This window comes from Perognathus longimembris, chromosome 2 (genome assembly GCF_023159225.1).
Source record: "Perognathus longimembris pacificus isolate PPM17 chromosome 2, ASM2315922v1, whole genome shotgun sequence".
Lineage (NCBI taxonomy): Eukaryota > Metazoa > Chordata > Mammalia > Rodentia > Heteromyidae > Perognathus > Perognathus longimembris.
In genome coordinates this window covers 152742032-152755884 of record NC_063162.1, presented here as the reverse complement: position 1 = coordinate 152755884, position 13853 = coordinate 152742032, and the positions used below count along the sequence as shown (strand labels likewise).

The window sequence follows — 13853 nt, the reverse complement described above, 5'->3', positions numbered from 1 at the left end:
ACACTTCTTTAATCAGAAGCAGAGGCATGGCTCAAATGATAGCGATCCAGCTAGGGAAGGGAACTGGAGTTCAAGCCCAAAATACTGATAAAATAATTAAAACGTTAAACAACACAACAACAGTGTATTTAACTCTCTGTTAACACTCTGTATCAAAGCCATTTACCTGCTCTGGTGTAGATTGCTATCTATATTCCGGCAGAGCAGACTCACGTAACCACCACTGTATACTTTACAAGAAGAATGCTGGTAAGAGAGGAACGTGTTCATTCCAGCCCATGCGATACACAGACCAGCAGAGGGCACGCAAGTCTAAGTGGAGAATAAGACTCCTTACCTCCCACAGAAAAAGGTCTTTTCATGTGTGCTGCAGAATAATCTGGCCAAGTACTGTGTTTACACAAGCAAGCCTTTTAAGGAATCTCATGAAGGCAAACAAATCACATGTCTTGATTTTATTAGTAGTGCATCCTTTAAAAAAAATAAACCCTAATAGTGACGTTTTTCACTTTCCCCCATATGAAAATCATTTCTTCCATCTCTCCTAGTATTAGGGAGATAATCAAATCTTCTGCAGTGGAGTGAAAACCTCAAATTCCAATGTCATGTGACCCCAAACCTCAGCACCACGCTTGTGTTACACACCTGCAGGCTGGGCTGCGCATGAGAGGGCAGGAAGGGCTGTCCAGGGCTGGGCAGGAACGGCTGTCTAGGAGGAATGAAAGGCCGAGAGGCTGCTGACCCTGGCTGGCTGAAGTGCAGGACCCCCACTGGCCCTGGGGGCTGCAAGGCGGGCCTTACGGGCCTTTCTCTCGGGAACACTGGCTGCTGTCCTTGCTGATTAAATGCTGGTCCCGGCTGAGTGAATGGTAAGGGGTTCTGAGCAGGAACGGGGTGACTGCTGTTCAGCAGTGTGGGGGGAGGTGGCGGTGGAGGAGGACTTCGCTGTTCCAAGAAAAGATGACTGGGGAACCTTGGTTCACCTGAAACTGGACAATAAAAGAGCATTAAATGCAAATTAGAAAGATCACATCTTTGTTAAGACAAGTTTTCAAAGTGTCTTACTGTGAACAATATTTAGAAATACTGGCAGTGCATACTTAGAAACAATTTTAGATTTTACCTCTTATTTCTAGATTGCTTTGAAGATCAGTTTCTGTGAACAATCTCTCCTCTGGGAGACTCACATTTCAGATACCAACACTGTCCAATGTTAGTGTCAGATGGGCAGAACCACTAGAGAACAAGCCCTGCATCTCTAGCTGGGAGTACACTCATCTAACACAGCATCTGCACGCCACCCTGTCCAGTCATCCTTCTCTGCGTACCTCCCAAGAAGAAAGGGTCTCGATCCTGGGGTGGGGGTGGGGCTCTCCACTGGTCCTGCAGAGGAAGTCGTGGGGGCTGGCTGAAACTGTTGGGCACAGGTCCAGGTGTATGCTGTGGAAATTCTGGGGGGCCCTAAAGAATATTAAAAAAAAAAAAAAACCAGGACAAAAACAGAATAACCTGTTATTTTTCAGACATGTATACAATCCCAAGTTATCCCCCATATCAATATGGACAACCCCCCCTTCATAAGCCCACTCTACATATACATATATATATATATACACACACATATATATGTGCACATATAAACATCTTGCAAAGTGATTCTGCTATAATGATAGTCAAAAATAAAAATGCATAAGTGTTAATATTAGCAGAGCACCAGGGAAGTTATTATTTTACAGTTTATTGAAATCTATAAAGTTACTGACCTTCTTTTCTACTAATACAATAAATTAATTGTCCACTTTGGACATTCATGACGTATCTTCTCAAAGATGCTATTCTTCGTTATCTATTTAACAAAAGCATAGCTACAGCTATGCTGTAGTACCTGAAGCTACTTTACTTCCAAAAAATTCAGTTTGTACTATGACAGAAAAATGTGAATGTTTAAGAAGTCAAATTACAAGTATTACAGTCAGATAAAATAAATGTCACAGATGAAAAGTTTTCAATTATTACACATTTGCAGCAGAACTGTATAAAGACAAAGCAAAACTGCTTCACTTTCTAGTTGGTCTTTAACCAGTTATGATTTTTGTTTTGTTTTTGTTTTTGCCAGTCCTAGGGCTTGAACTCAGGGCCTAGGCACTGTCCCTGAGCTTCTTTGGCTCAAATCCAGTACTCTATCACACCACTTAAGTCACAGCGCCACTTCTGACCTTTTCTATTTATGTGGTGCTGAGGAATTGAACCCAGGGCTCATGCATGCTAGGCGAGCACTCTACCACTAAGCCAAATTCCCAGCCCCCTCACGAATTTTTTTTTTCCTCATGAAATTTTTAAACCACCATATTTCCCTAAGAAGCAATATCTAAAGAAGCATTGCTCCTGAAAGAACTATTAGCCACAACCAAAATAATCATTTCATTTTCGTTGAATGTCATCCTTGAAACTATGCTAGTATTCCCCCACTTTAAAAGGCACACTAGTTCCTCATAAACTTCAAACGCTAGTGCTTGTCTGTCATTTAATAGGACCACACATTCTGTACACTGGGAGTGCCTTTTCAGATTGCACATGCCATTTGCCTCCGTTAAAAGCCAACTCTGCTGGAGGTATTAAGAACACTACAAAACAAACACTCCATAAGCTACAAGCCTACATAATACCCAAAATAATACAAAAAAAATTAGGCACAACCACAGATAATCTGAACGTAAGTACTTGGAACTTAATGAAGAGTGGGGAACAGAGAATCCCAAAGGTCAAACTCTTGCAGCTGTAAGGATGTCAATTAAGACAAAACCAGAGTAGCAGATGCTACTGAAGAATGGAAGATTTATAATTGAGCACACATGCAATATATCCTATGTACCACTAGAAAGGTTTTTTAATAAATATGTACATGTTTAACAACAGTGTTGATTTGGGACTTCATGGCTCTGGTGTTTTGATATGGTCATCTTCTTGTTATCTTTACTTTGGTAAGATGATGGAAAAAATTATTTTTCTTTTTTCTGTGACAGTTCTGGAGACTGAGCCTAGGGCCTTCTACATGAAGTGCTCAGCTACTTGAACTGCACTCTCAATGTAGGCTTTGCCCACCCTTTTTCATTTTATTGCAACAGGGTTTCCTACCTCTGCCTAAGGTGGCCATGAACACGTGATTCCCCCTGCCTCTATCTCCTGCATAGCTGGAATTGTATGTGTGTACCACCATGCCTGGTTCTCAAAAACTTACTTCTGACAACACGGGTTAGGAATAAGTTCCATGAGATGTTCCAATGACTTGCCTATTTTCTTCCAGGACCACAATGCTATCTTCTGAAAATATTTTTACACTTTATATGAAGTTAGTTAAAATATAAGATGTGTAACATCCCTGTCCCTTGCCCTCTCAAGTACTGAGTGCCAGGACTCTAAACAGAAGCCACCATGTCCATTTTTCAATAGTCATTAGCACTTCCTGGATAACAAATCAGCAATCAAAGATTCAGCATTATTTTTAAAAAACATTTAAATGTTTCTTGTAGTATCACTCTCTCATTTGTGGAAAAGTCAGACTAATTGCGTGGCCTCCAACCCAAGCAAATGATCAACTCTGGCCCTGAGTTAAACCCTTAACTGAGTGGCTAGGCTGGCTGTCCTCCTAAGTTCTGTGAGGATGCACTGAACTTGACTTCCTGGAGAGAGAGGGCCCAACGGAGGGATTCAAACAGACCAATACAAAAGAAACCAGTAAGGCACATTCAAAAATGAGACTGTGAAACAACAGCACAAACTTGTTCTCGTACTGAGTAGCTTCAAAGGGCAATACCCCAGTCCTGGGAAACAAGCTAGTATCTGTAATAGGTAAGGGACATCTAGACTCTTTTAATGAAAAATCAGTACTTATAGGAAAACTAACTCCCATCTGGAAGCCTTTCCAATCTTTAATGTGGTGGTAAGTGAGCGCTACCTTCAAGGAACTGCCTGTGCAGGACCACCCGACCGCAATGGGCTGGGGGTAGAGCTCCATGTAATTACACAATTCTGGAGGAGTCACTGCAGGGCATGCCAGGCGTTTTGTCAGTTACAGGAGATGAGGTCGCCTGGAGCTGGCTCTTCTCTGCTGGGCTCAGCTCTCAGAAAAGACAGGGACTGCTGGTTACTCTTGATTCCCTTGGTTTTGCTCATGATTACAACAAGTAGAAGGAGGTCCTAACCTACCCGGCCTTCATGATTTCATATGAAACCAGATTTGTTTCTACTTAAAAGCAGACTCAAGGGATCTAGAAGGATGTTGGTTTGGTGTGAAATCTGTATTGGTGGAACTACATGACTGCAGGACAGAGCTTCAAGTGTCAGCTCAACAGTTCTGATCTCCTCTTCCCCCTCACTTCCCCCTCTCCATCAGACAGCCAATGTCAAGTCCTCAGCGAAGAGGTTTCCTCACTACACATAAGGCAAAATGTAACTAGGAAAACAGACTGGTCCCACTCTGCCCTAAGTGGAAGGTCTGTTACATTTTTATTTCTATCTCTGCCAAAGGTTAAGATCAAATTAAAGTACTCTTTGCTTAACTCTCTACGTCCTTTCCTCACAAAAGAAACTCAAGGAACGTGAATAGTGCAATAAACATTGAAACTGCCTGCAAAAATAGGTATACATTACTTCCTGGGTCTCTAATCATTATCAGGTCCCCTGAAAACTGTCATATATTTGTAAGGTTGTCCTTTTGTTTGTTTTGCTTGTGTGTTTATTTGAACTCAGGGCCTCAAGGTTGCTTGGCTTTTGCTCAGAGTTGGAGTTTTACTTGGCTATGCTTCCAGACCTGCTTTCTGCTGGTTATTTTGGAGTCTCATAGATTTTTCTGACTGGCTGGCTTCAATCCTGGATACTCCAGATCTCAGCTTCCTGAGTAGCTAGGATTACAAGCTAAATCACCTTTGCCCAGCATTAAATACTCAAAACATCTAAAGACACTTTTGTGTATTACACAGAAAATACATTGGGATCTCAAATCAGGCCCTTTGGGGATGTTACTGTTCTAATTTTTTATTTATTTATCTTTTTGCCAGTCCTGGGGCTTGGACTCGGGGCCTGAGCACTGTCCCTGGCTTCTTTTTGCTCCAGGCAACCACTTGAGCCACAGCACTACTTCCAGCTTTTTCTGTTTACGTGGTGCTGGGGAATTGAACCTAGGGGCTTCATGCATGCAAGGCAAGGACTCTACCACTAAGCCACATTCTCATCCCTGCTATAATGATTTTTATCTCTTCCTCAAACTTCCTTTTCCTTTACTAGGTTCTCCATTGTACTATCTAAATGGGTATTGACAGGGGTTGCCTTATGATTTATAACAAAGCCTTCCAATTCTCTCATCTGCTCAGTAAAACATGATAACCTGGGCAATGGCCGGGAAGAACTCTATTCTAACTTGTAGACGCACCTGCAAAGGAGCGCATCTGAGAGAGCAGCACCTGTTCCAGAGAATGAAGGGGCAGAGCCCCGGCTGCTATCCTCCAGCCCCGCCACCTCCCAGCCGTAGCCCTGGGAATGGGCAGATTTTGTCAGGTCCTCAGTTTACTGAGAACAAGAGTGATAGTAATGCCTATATCCAGCCAGCCTCCCCAGCTCTACTGCAGAACAAAGTCAAGTTCCTGTCAGGAAACTCCTTTCCCTCAAAAGATGGTATTTAGCACTAACTCCTCATACCCCACATAACATCACCAGAGCATTTTACAGGGTCAAGTCCTAAATGTAAATACAGATTGGCAAACAGGAGGAAGTAAGTCTGAACAACGGCAGAGCTACCCATTTAGTATGTAAAATTTTCTGAATTTTCCCAAGTGGCTAATATCCATGGATATAAGTTAGCAGAAAAAAAAGGCATTATGCGGTGCCGGAGGTTCCCAAGCTATGAGATTAGTCTGTGCCAATGAATACTCGTGGACAGGACATTTGTGGGCCATCTAGGTCACAGAGCCACACCTTAGATGCTGCAAAGGCTATCCTGACTTATGAGTACTGCTCCTCCAAGGAATGCCCGACATAGTAGGAGAGAGAAGCATGCCATGCCACCTCAGGCTCAAGACTCTGAAGACTTAAATGCCAGGGCTCACCCCAAAGACTGGGAAAAAGTTCACAACTTACCCCAAACTGTATTAGAGACCTGCTCTATCCCTTTCCTGCTTCCCTGGAGCCCTTGAATAACCGAGGTGACCAAATTTCCATCTGAGATTTGTTTCCACTGCTCTAAGTCTTCGCCCAGTTACAGTCACTCCAAGCCTGGGATCCTGGTGGTCTCCAAATGGCGCAGGGAATCTATGCTGGCTCACTGAACCCTCGGGTGCATGCCTTGGCTAGCATGTACCTTCTGCCTCTCCAAGTGCACTCCGTTGATGGTTAGACAGAAAAAGAAACTACATATGGGTCCTCAAACAACACAGAACTGCCGGACTAGCCAGAACCTTCTCGTTCTTATGCAGAAAAAGAAAATCTTTCATTCTCAAGTCACCTTAAGTTCTGTCACAAGCCCATTCATTGGGGCTATTGCCCCAATGCCAAACTTGACATAAACAGCCAAGAACCAGATTAAATAGCCACTTTCCCGTGGTTGGAGAAGTCTAGATTCTAAGTGAACCAGATTCTAAGGGTTTATCATGGCTTATGAATTGCTCTTTCCATCTTAGCACAGTACTTTGGCTGGGATACATCTGACTTCAAGAAACCAGGGTTCTAAGATTTCATGTTCACTCCTTTAGTAATTTCTATTGTCTCCTGGGTATAAAGGATAATGAATTATCAATTTCCTTTAACAAATGCAGAAATTATTTTAAGACTGTTAGTGAGCCGTGACTATGTCACTTAACAAAATTTTGAGTACTGTAATTTTATCTTTTGAAAGAAAAGACTGCTTACTTTAATCCTTTCAAATCATTGCTGTTTTCCTTTTCTTTATATCCCTTTAAAAATCCAAGGTAAGAAATTACCATTCTCTTTCCTATAATTCTTACACAAATTGTATTTTCACTTTTTTTGCATCTCTTGTTAATTACATGATGTTATCTATATTAATCCTGCTCAGGAAGAACTGATAATTTGGTTACAAAAAAGAGATGGCAACTTTGCATAAATTGCTTAACACAAAGTTAATCGTATAAAGCTGAGAACAAAAAGGCTCCAACAGCTATTATGTGACTTATCAGCTTCCTTAAAAGGTCAGTTGGTATGTTTTAATAAGACTAATTAAATACCTTAACAATGTCTTTGAAATTTCATGAATCTTTCAATAAATTATAACCTTCCTATATAACATATTTTCATTTATTAATCTCACTTAAAATGCAAAGAACTACATAAGAAACCAATTGACACTTAAGAACACCTCTCAGTTAACTCTGATTAAATGGGTTAAACTCAAAGAATAAAGACCACCAGTGACCCTGACATAATTAAAACTGCAGCCCTCTATCATACAATGTGTTAATCCTCTTATCTCAGTATTCTCCATAGACTTTTTTCTTTTGGATTGTGCCTTGTTTAAATACCTACATTCATTTTCCTAGAAGGTATTTTTGTATTTGCACACACTCGCTAACCACTTAGGAGAAGTGCACAGTCAAAGCCAAGTAACAGGCTTCAGACTATAGGAGAAGAAAACACTACATGGATTTATTAAAACAATGCTACTGGTTTAAACAAGGAAACCAAAGCACACACTACAAATGGAAACACTTTTTGTTCTCTGGCCAAGCCTATCAAGAACTCCTCCATTCTTTCAGAAGAGAAGGCCTAGGCAGGTTCTCTCCAAGCTCCTCCCACACCACTGCACCTGCCAGGCCCTGCACCCTAGCTGAGTGAATGCCCACTCCGCACCTGGGACAGTCAGGCTTTCAGTGTTATGAGGCGACTTCATGGAGACTGTCTTTAAAACTCAGCTTATTAAAGAGTACATTTTTATCTAGAGAGCAGGTACAGCCTAAGAATTAAGATGTAGACAGCCCTGGTTCCAATCCTATCAGGACAGATAAGTGAACTTAAGCCATTCATTCTTCTAAGACTAATCTTTCCAATCTGTAAGATGGAGAAAATAAGATACCTCCGCTTCACAGGCAAAGGTTTGCTCTAAGCAAAATTCAATAATTATTCAATAAATGTTTTACTTATCCTTAATCTTCAACGATATGTGTTCTAAGGAGACTATATTTCCTCATTTAAATAAAAACAAGAAAGAAAACCTAGCTGGACACCAGTGGCTACTCAGGAGGCTAAGATCTGAGGCTCGAGGTTTGAAGGCAGAGCAGGCAGGAAAGTCCGTGAGACTCTTAGCTCCAATTAACCATCAGAAAACAAGATGTGGTGCTATGGCTCAAAGTGATAGAGCAAAAGAGCTCAAGGACAGTGTCTAGGCCCTGGTTCAAGCCCCACAACCAACAAAACACAACAAAACTATTAAAAAGCAAAGCAGCCAGGTGCTAATGGCTCACACTTGTAATCCTAGCTACTCAGGAGACTGAGATTTGAGGATCTCCTAGGCAAGAAAGTCTGTGAGACTCATATCTCCAATTAACCGCCAAAAAGCTGGAAGCAGAGGAGTTGCTCAAGTAGTAAAATACCAGTCTTGAGCGCCCAGGCCTTCAATTCAAGTCCCAGTTGGCACCAAAAAAAAAAAAAAAAAAAAAAAGGAAAGCTGTGATGTCAGCAGCAAGAGAGAGTCAACAGTCTGTGTTAAGTCCACAGTCCCCACCTACAGGTTCTTGTTGACAACCGATGTTCACACCAATGTTTCTAGCCACTCTCTTAGGAACGGATGAACAAGCTCTGGTACCACGATATCCTGGAATACCACACAGCAATTACATTACAAAACAGATTAGTCTTGGAATATGCTGCGTAGAAAAAGCCCAACTGCAAATACAACACCTGCAAGATTCCATTTATATCCAAAAACTATAGTACAACTGAACCAACAGGGTGAACCAAGGCCTGGGTGAGAGCAACAACAGAATCTTTTGTTGACAGAACTGTCCTCTATAACCACTATAGCAATTATACAATAGTAAGCAGTTTAGTAAAGTTCACAGGATGGTATACCAAGAAAAGTGAAAAAAATTGTAAACTTTTGGAAGCATTGGATTTAGATACTTTCAGGACCTCTTTCAAAGTTCATCTTAAAAAGTGCATTTATTGGGAGTTAGAGATCAGGAGGATCAAAGTCTGCTGTCAACCCAGGAAAAAAGTTATGGAGATCACATCTCAACAACAAAAACAAGTGGACATGGTAGCCCTCATCAGTAATCAGTAGGAGGACTATAGTCTTGAGTCTGGCCCTAGGCAAAGCCTAAGAACTATTTGAAAAATAACTAACACAGAACAGCGATGGAGGTATGACTCAAGCAGTAAAGTGCCTGCCTCATAGGAAAGGAGGGGAAAAAGGGGGAAAGGAAAAAAAACAAACCACACACCTATCGATGCAGCCTGTTGGGGAACTATACTCCCAACACCAGAGTTTAAAATTCTGTGGTACTGTCTGACATTAACAGTCTTACTCATTAAACTGCATGCTGGCAAACTGTATTTCAAGGTTCAAATCTATTTCTACAGCATCATATAATCTAAAGAGGTTTTATTTATGATGGTGTGTGTTGCTACTAAGGTAACAAAATAGTAGTTAGCCAAAAATTAGTTTGTAAGTCTCTTACACCTTTGCAGAGTAGCTAATGGTACATGGTACCAACAGTAGAAACCAGTTTTACAAGACTTCAATGACTGCTGCTAGCCCTTCTCACCACACCACCCATACCCAGGAGCCACCAGGCAAGTGAAGAGTCACTGAATCTGACAAACCCCCTTCTTTAATGGCTGTTGCCCCTTGTGTTTAGCTGCTCCTGCTGCTGCCACTGATGGGAATTCATTGATATGATTGAATTTGATGGTATGATAATGTATGGTAATCATGATTAATCAGAAACTCTGGAGCAAGTGCAGGATGTTGGGTATCATGTCACCTGCATTTTAAGCTGCACTCTCTCCTTGCAAGCCTGACAGCGTTTGACAGCTGGAAGGATCTCCTACCACATTCTCCTGCTACTACTCGTAGATTTGATAAGAGAAAATGTCCATCATTCTGCCCTACCTTAAGTGCTAATAATTACAAGTCATCGCCAGCATGTTGTAAAAACAGTAAGCATTCAAAAGCAAGACTTTCTTTCCTGGAGAGAATAAAGTCTGGTTTCTCATCTGCAAGAGCTACAATCAGAACGAAATGTGATTTGATGCAGCAGTCTTCTCAGACACGATTTGCATGAAATGGCATTCAGGACACGTCCAACAAGGCTCAATCACGAGCACCTGATACAGCGCGGTGCAGCGCAGCCGACTCCGTGTTGCACTGCCATGCAGAGCAAGTGTGCACACCAACTTCCTCTGCTGGCTCAAGACAAGTAATAATACAACTGCTAAGAAGACCGATTTAAGCACACAATTTTCATTCTTCATTTAAGCAAAGAGCACTAAGATATTATTCAAGAGCCAAATGAGGTGGTGTTTAACTAGTTAACTAAAATAGCAGCATTGCTCACATAACCAATGTGAAAGCCAAAGGCCTAAATCAATTTTAAAACACCATAGGTCAAGAGTATTTCAATGCAGATCTTGGAATTTACCCATAAAATAGCAATTGGACAGAAAAAGTTCTCAAAATTTCGAAATAGTCAAAATAACTGACATTTTAGTGATGTTAGTAAAGTGAACTTAAAAAATTACAGCTTGGAAGACAACACATGAATTATGAGTTACTATGAGTCATTAAGCAATAGGCTTACTAATTTCATATTTATGACAAAACCTTTGTGGAAAAGAGTAACTAGACTATAAGCGCATAAAACAAAGAACATTTGGAAAACAAAATTCAAATAGAAACAAACACAGAATCTGACTATGTATGAATCACTGCCCCACTCCTCTTCCCTATCATAAACAATTGCGAAGTTACCCCTGGCAATCTGGACCTGAATCTGTTTCCTTGGGACATGAAACAACAGTGAGTTTGGAAGTCTTTGTGCTAATTTTCATCCAATTGACAACTGAACAAACCAAGGCTTGTTGTGATCTTCTGTTTCCTCAGTTTAGGCCCCTTTAAGTGAATTCTCCTTGTTCTAAGCATAGATACTGTCCTATCCAAAGTGTCACAAAAAGTGTACTCCTAGTCTCCCCTAGCCCACCCCTCAGTTGAGCTGTGTGTTAAACTCATGCTTATAAGATTATCTGAAAACTCCAAGTGATTCATTTATACTGCAAAACACTTTAATAAAAAACATTGAATTATATTGTTCTACATTTATCCTGAAAACTGCAAATGCTTTTCTATATAAAATGTTATTCTTATGATGCAAATAAAACATGCAAACAAGCCTAATAATAAGTTTACCACAAATGTTCATAACCCTAAATGATAAGTACTTAAAATGCTGGTACTTAAAATGTTGGCACCACATGGATCAACTACTTCATGAAAAGGAATTTCTAAAGTCTAAAATCATCTAAAGTGTCATATTATCGTTGTAATGGGATCTCTCCAAGGAGGGGACCACAATGTAATGGGGTCGGGGGGGGGGGGGGGAAGATCCTCCATTCCTCTAAGAGTCCATCACTCAAACAGTCTCAAGTAAAAAGATGGATTTATTGGGGAAGTAAAAAGTATACTGACCGGCCAGGGTCATGGCCCAGACTCGGGAGCTAGAACCAAGACTGTAAAAAGCAGGCTGGCAGGCCAGGGCCGCAGCCCAGACTCAGGAGCTGGGACTGCGTGCCCAGGGCCACGCCGGGGCTGGGTTATAAAGGCAAATACCACATGGTCAAGCCTGCCACACACAGGTGGCCAATGAGGTGACAACACTTACAGAGCATGCCAGGTCACACGCAGGTGGCAATGGAGTTACAATCTGCCTCATAGCAACTGTGTGAACCAACCTATCATTCTAGTTAGAGTTGGCACACGGATTTGGTGGGGTCACATGATGCAGGTAGATTCACCTACTCCTGGAAGGGCACAGGTTTAACCTTGAGCGTTCCACACCTCAGGGGGTCAAGCAGTTTACACAATCTTATCACAGCGAAGGGAAACTTCCCTGGATAGGGCAGGGGAGATCCTAGCAAAGATGGAGTCAGCCTCTGCCCTCTTTAACTAATCTGAGATGGAGTTAATCTGATGCCCCTCCACAGCCAGTGTTGGCGCTGGCCAGATCTGACCTCCATATTACATTCCCCGGCTCAGACCCCATTACAATCACGTCTGCTAAACAAATGCCCTGAATAGGACTGGTACTTATTAAGTAGCAACTGAAAGTAACAAGTAATCTTTTTTTTTTTTTTTTTTTTTCCCAGTCCTGGGCCTTGGACTCAGGGCCTGAGCACTGTCCCTGGCTTATTTTTGCTCAAGGTTAGCACTCTGCCACTTGAGCCACAGCGCCACCTCTGGCCATTTTCTATTTATGTGGTGCTGGGGAGTTGAACCCAGGGCTTCATGTATATGAGGCAAGCACTCTTGCCACTAGGCCATATTCCCAGCCCGTAACAAGTAATCTCTACAAAACAAAAACTAAGTAGTTTAATAAGACCAATAAGAAACAGGTTTGGAAACCATATCATAATTACAAATAATAGCTACAAATCAAGAAAGCATCTAAAGAATGCTCAGGATCTTAAATCCAATACTGAGCATATTTCTGAATAATTACTGGAATAATCATACCTGTAGATTGTCCATTTAAACCAGTTTGGTAAATCCAATATGTTACCTACTCAGAGTTAGTCAACCAAATGGGCCATTTATATATTTCATGAAAATCAAACTATTTAACCTAAATTAACTCTGCTTTACATATAAATGTCCACTTTTCCCCCACAATGTGTTTTAAAGAGAACATGTGCTCACTACTGTAATAAAAACCATAAACTCAGACTACAAATCAAACAAAAATCCACATGTATGTATTTAAACGACATAAAGGATATTTTTCTTCTAGATATAGATGAATATGGGCTTCATTTTCAATCTCATTTGAAGTGGACACTTTCATTGGAAACGTAAGACAAATTGCTCATTAAGACTCTGGAGGTTCTTTTACAAGAAAAGTAGGGAACCTCATTTTTACTCCCTACAACTGACACACATAATCTGTCACGTCTGCACACACACATACCCTACCTTCTCCTAAGGCAAGAGCCTTCCTGTACCACTTAACGACGGGCAATAACAAATCAGAATTGATGTTCTTTAAGGTGAAAGGTACTCCACAGATGATCCTGATCAATAATTTTACAGTTAAACAAAATTAACTCCACTCTCAAAAACCCATTGACTTTAAGGATTTAACAAACATTTCACTGCAGAGATTCCTGTCAATATTTACCATCCTTACAACTGTGTTTGGCGGGGCCCCTGCCTGTGCAGTATTAGTAATATCTCCTAGTGAATGTATGTTCTCCTCATTAGAGCAGAAGGAGCAGCTGCTACTCACTGGGAATCTCTGGGGTCCCACGGCAGGCCTCGGCTGGCTCGGAACTGGCAGCAAGGGCACTGCAAGAAAACACCTGCATTACAATCAGATCACTGCATGTCCACACCTATTGGAAAGGATGGCAAAGTACAAACACGCACAGAATCACACCTAAGAACTCAGTATTTTTAATAACTCCGTAAAAGGAGGAGAGAAAATAATTATTTGGGGGTACATAATAGCACACACCTAAGCTTAAATTTTAATAGAAAATTACTGCTTACAATTAAAACATTTTGCAACAAAAGATAAAATTAATTCCTCTAAAATAAACAACTTAGTTTATTTTCCAAACTTGTATCCAGGCTCTAC

General features: G+C 41.1%; 1 protein-coding gene across 6 annotated transcripts in view; it reads right to left on the bottom strand.

Annotated features, from left to right (window-relative positions):
- Rbm33 (RNA binding motif protein 33) overlaps positions 1-13853 on the bottom strand; it is a 77980-nt gene that overhangs the window by 21052 nt on the left and 43075 nt on the right. For all 6 annotated transcript variants that reach the window (XM_048340523.1, XM_048340524.1, XM_048340526.1 and 3 more), the window contains 3 exons: positions 13503-13561; positions 1329-1461; positions 646-989 (listed from right to left, as the gene is read on the bottom strand). In XM_048340523.1, the coding sequence (XP_048196480.1) occupies positions 646-989; positions 1329-1461; positions 13503-13561 (536 nt within the window). The remainder of the gene's footprint in view (positions 1-645; positions 990-1328; positions 1462-13502; positions 13562-13853) is intronic.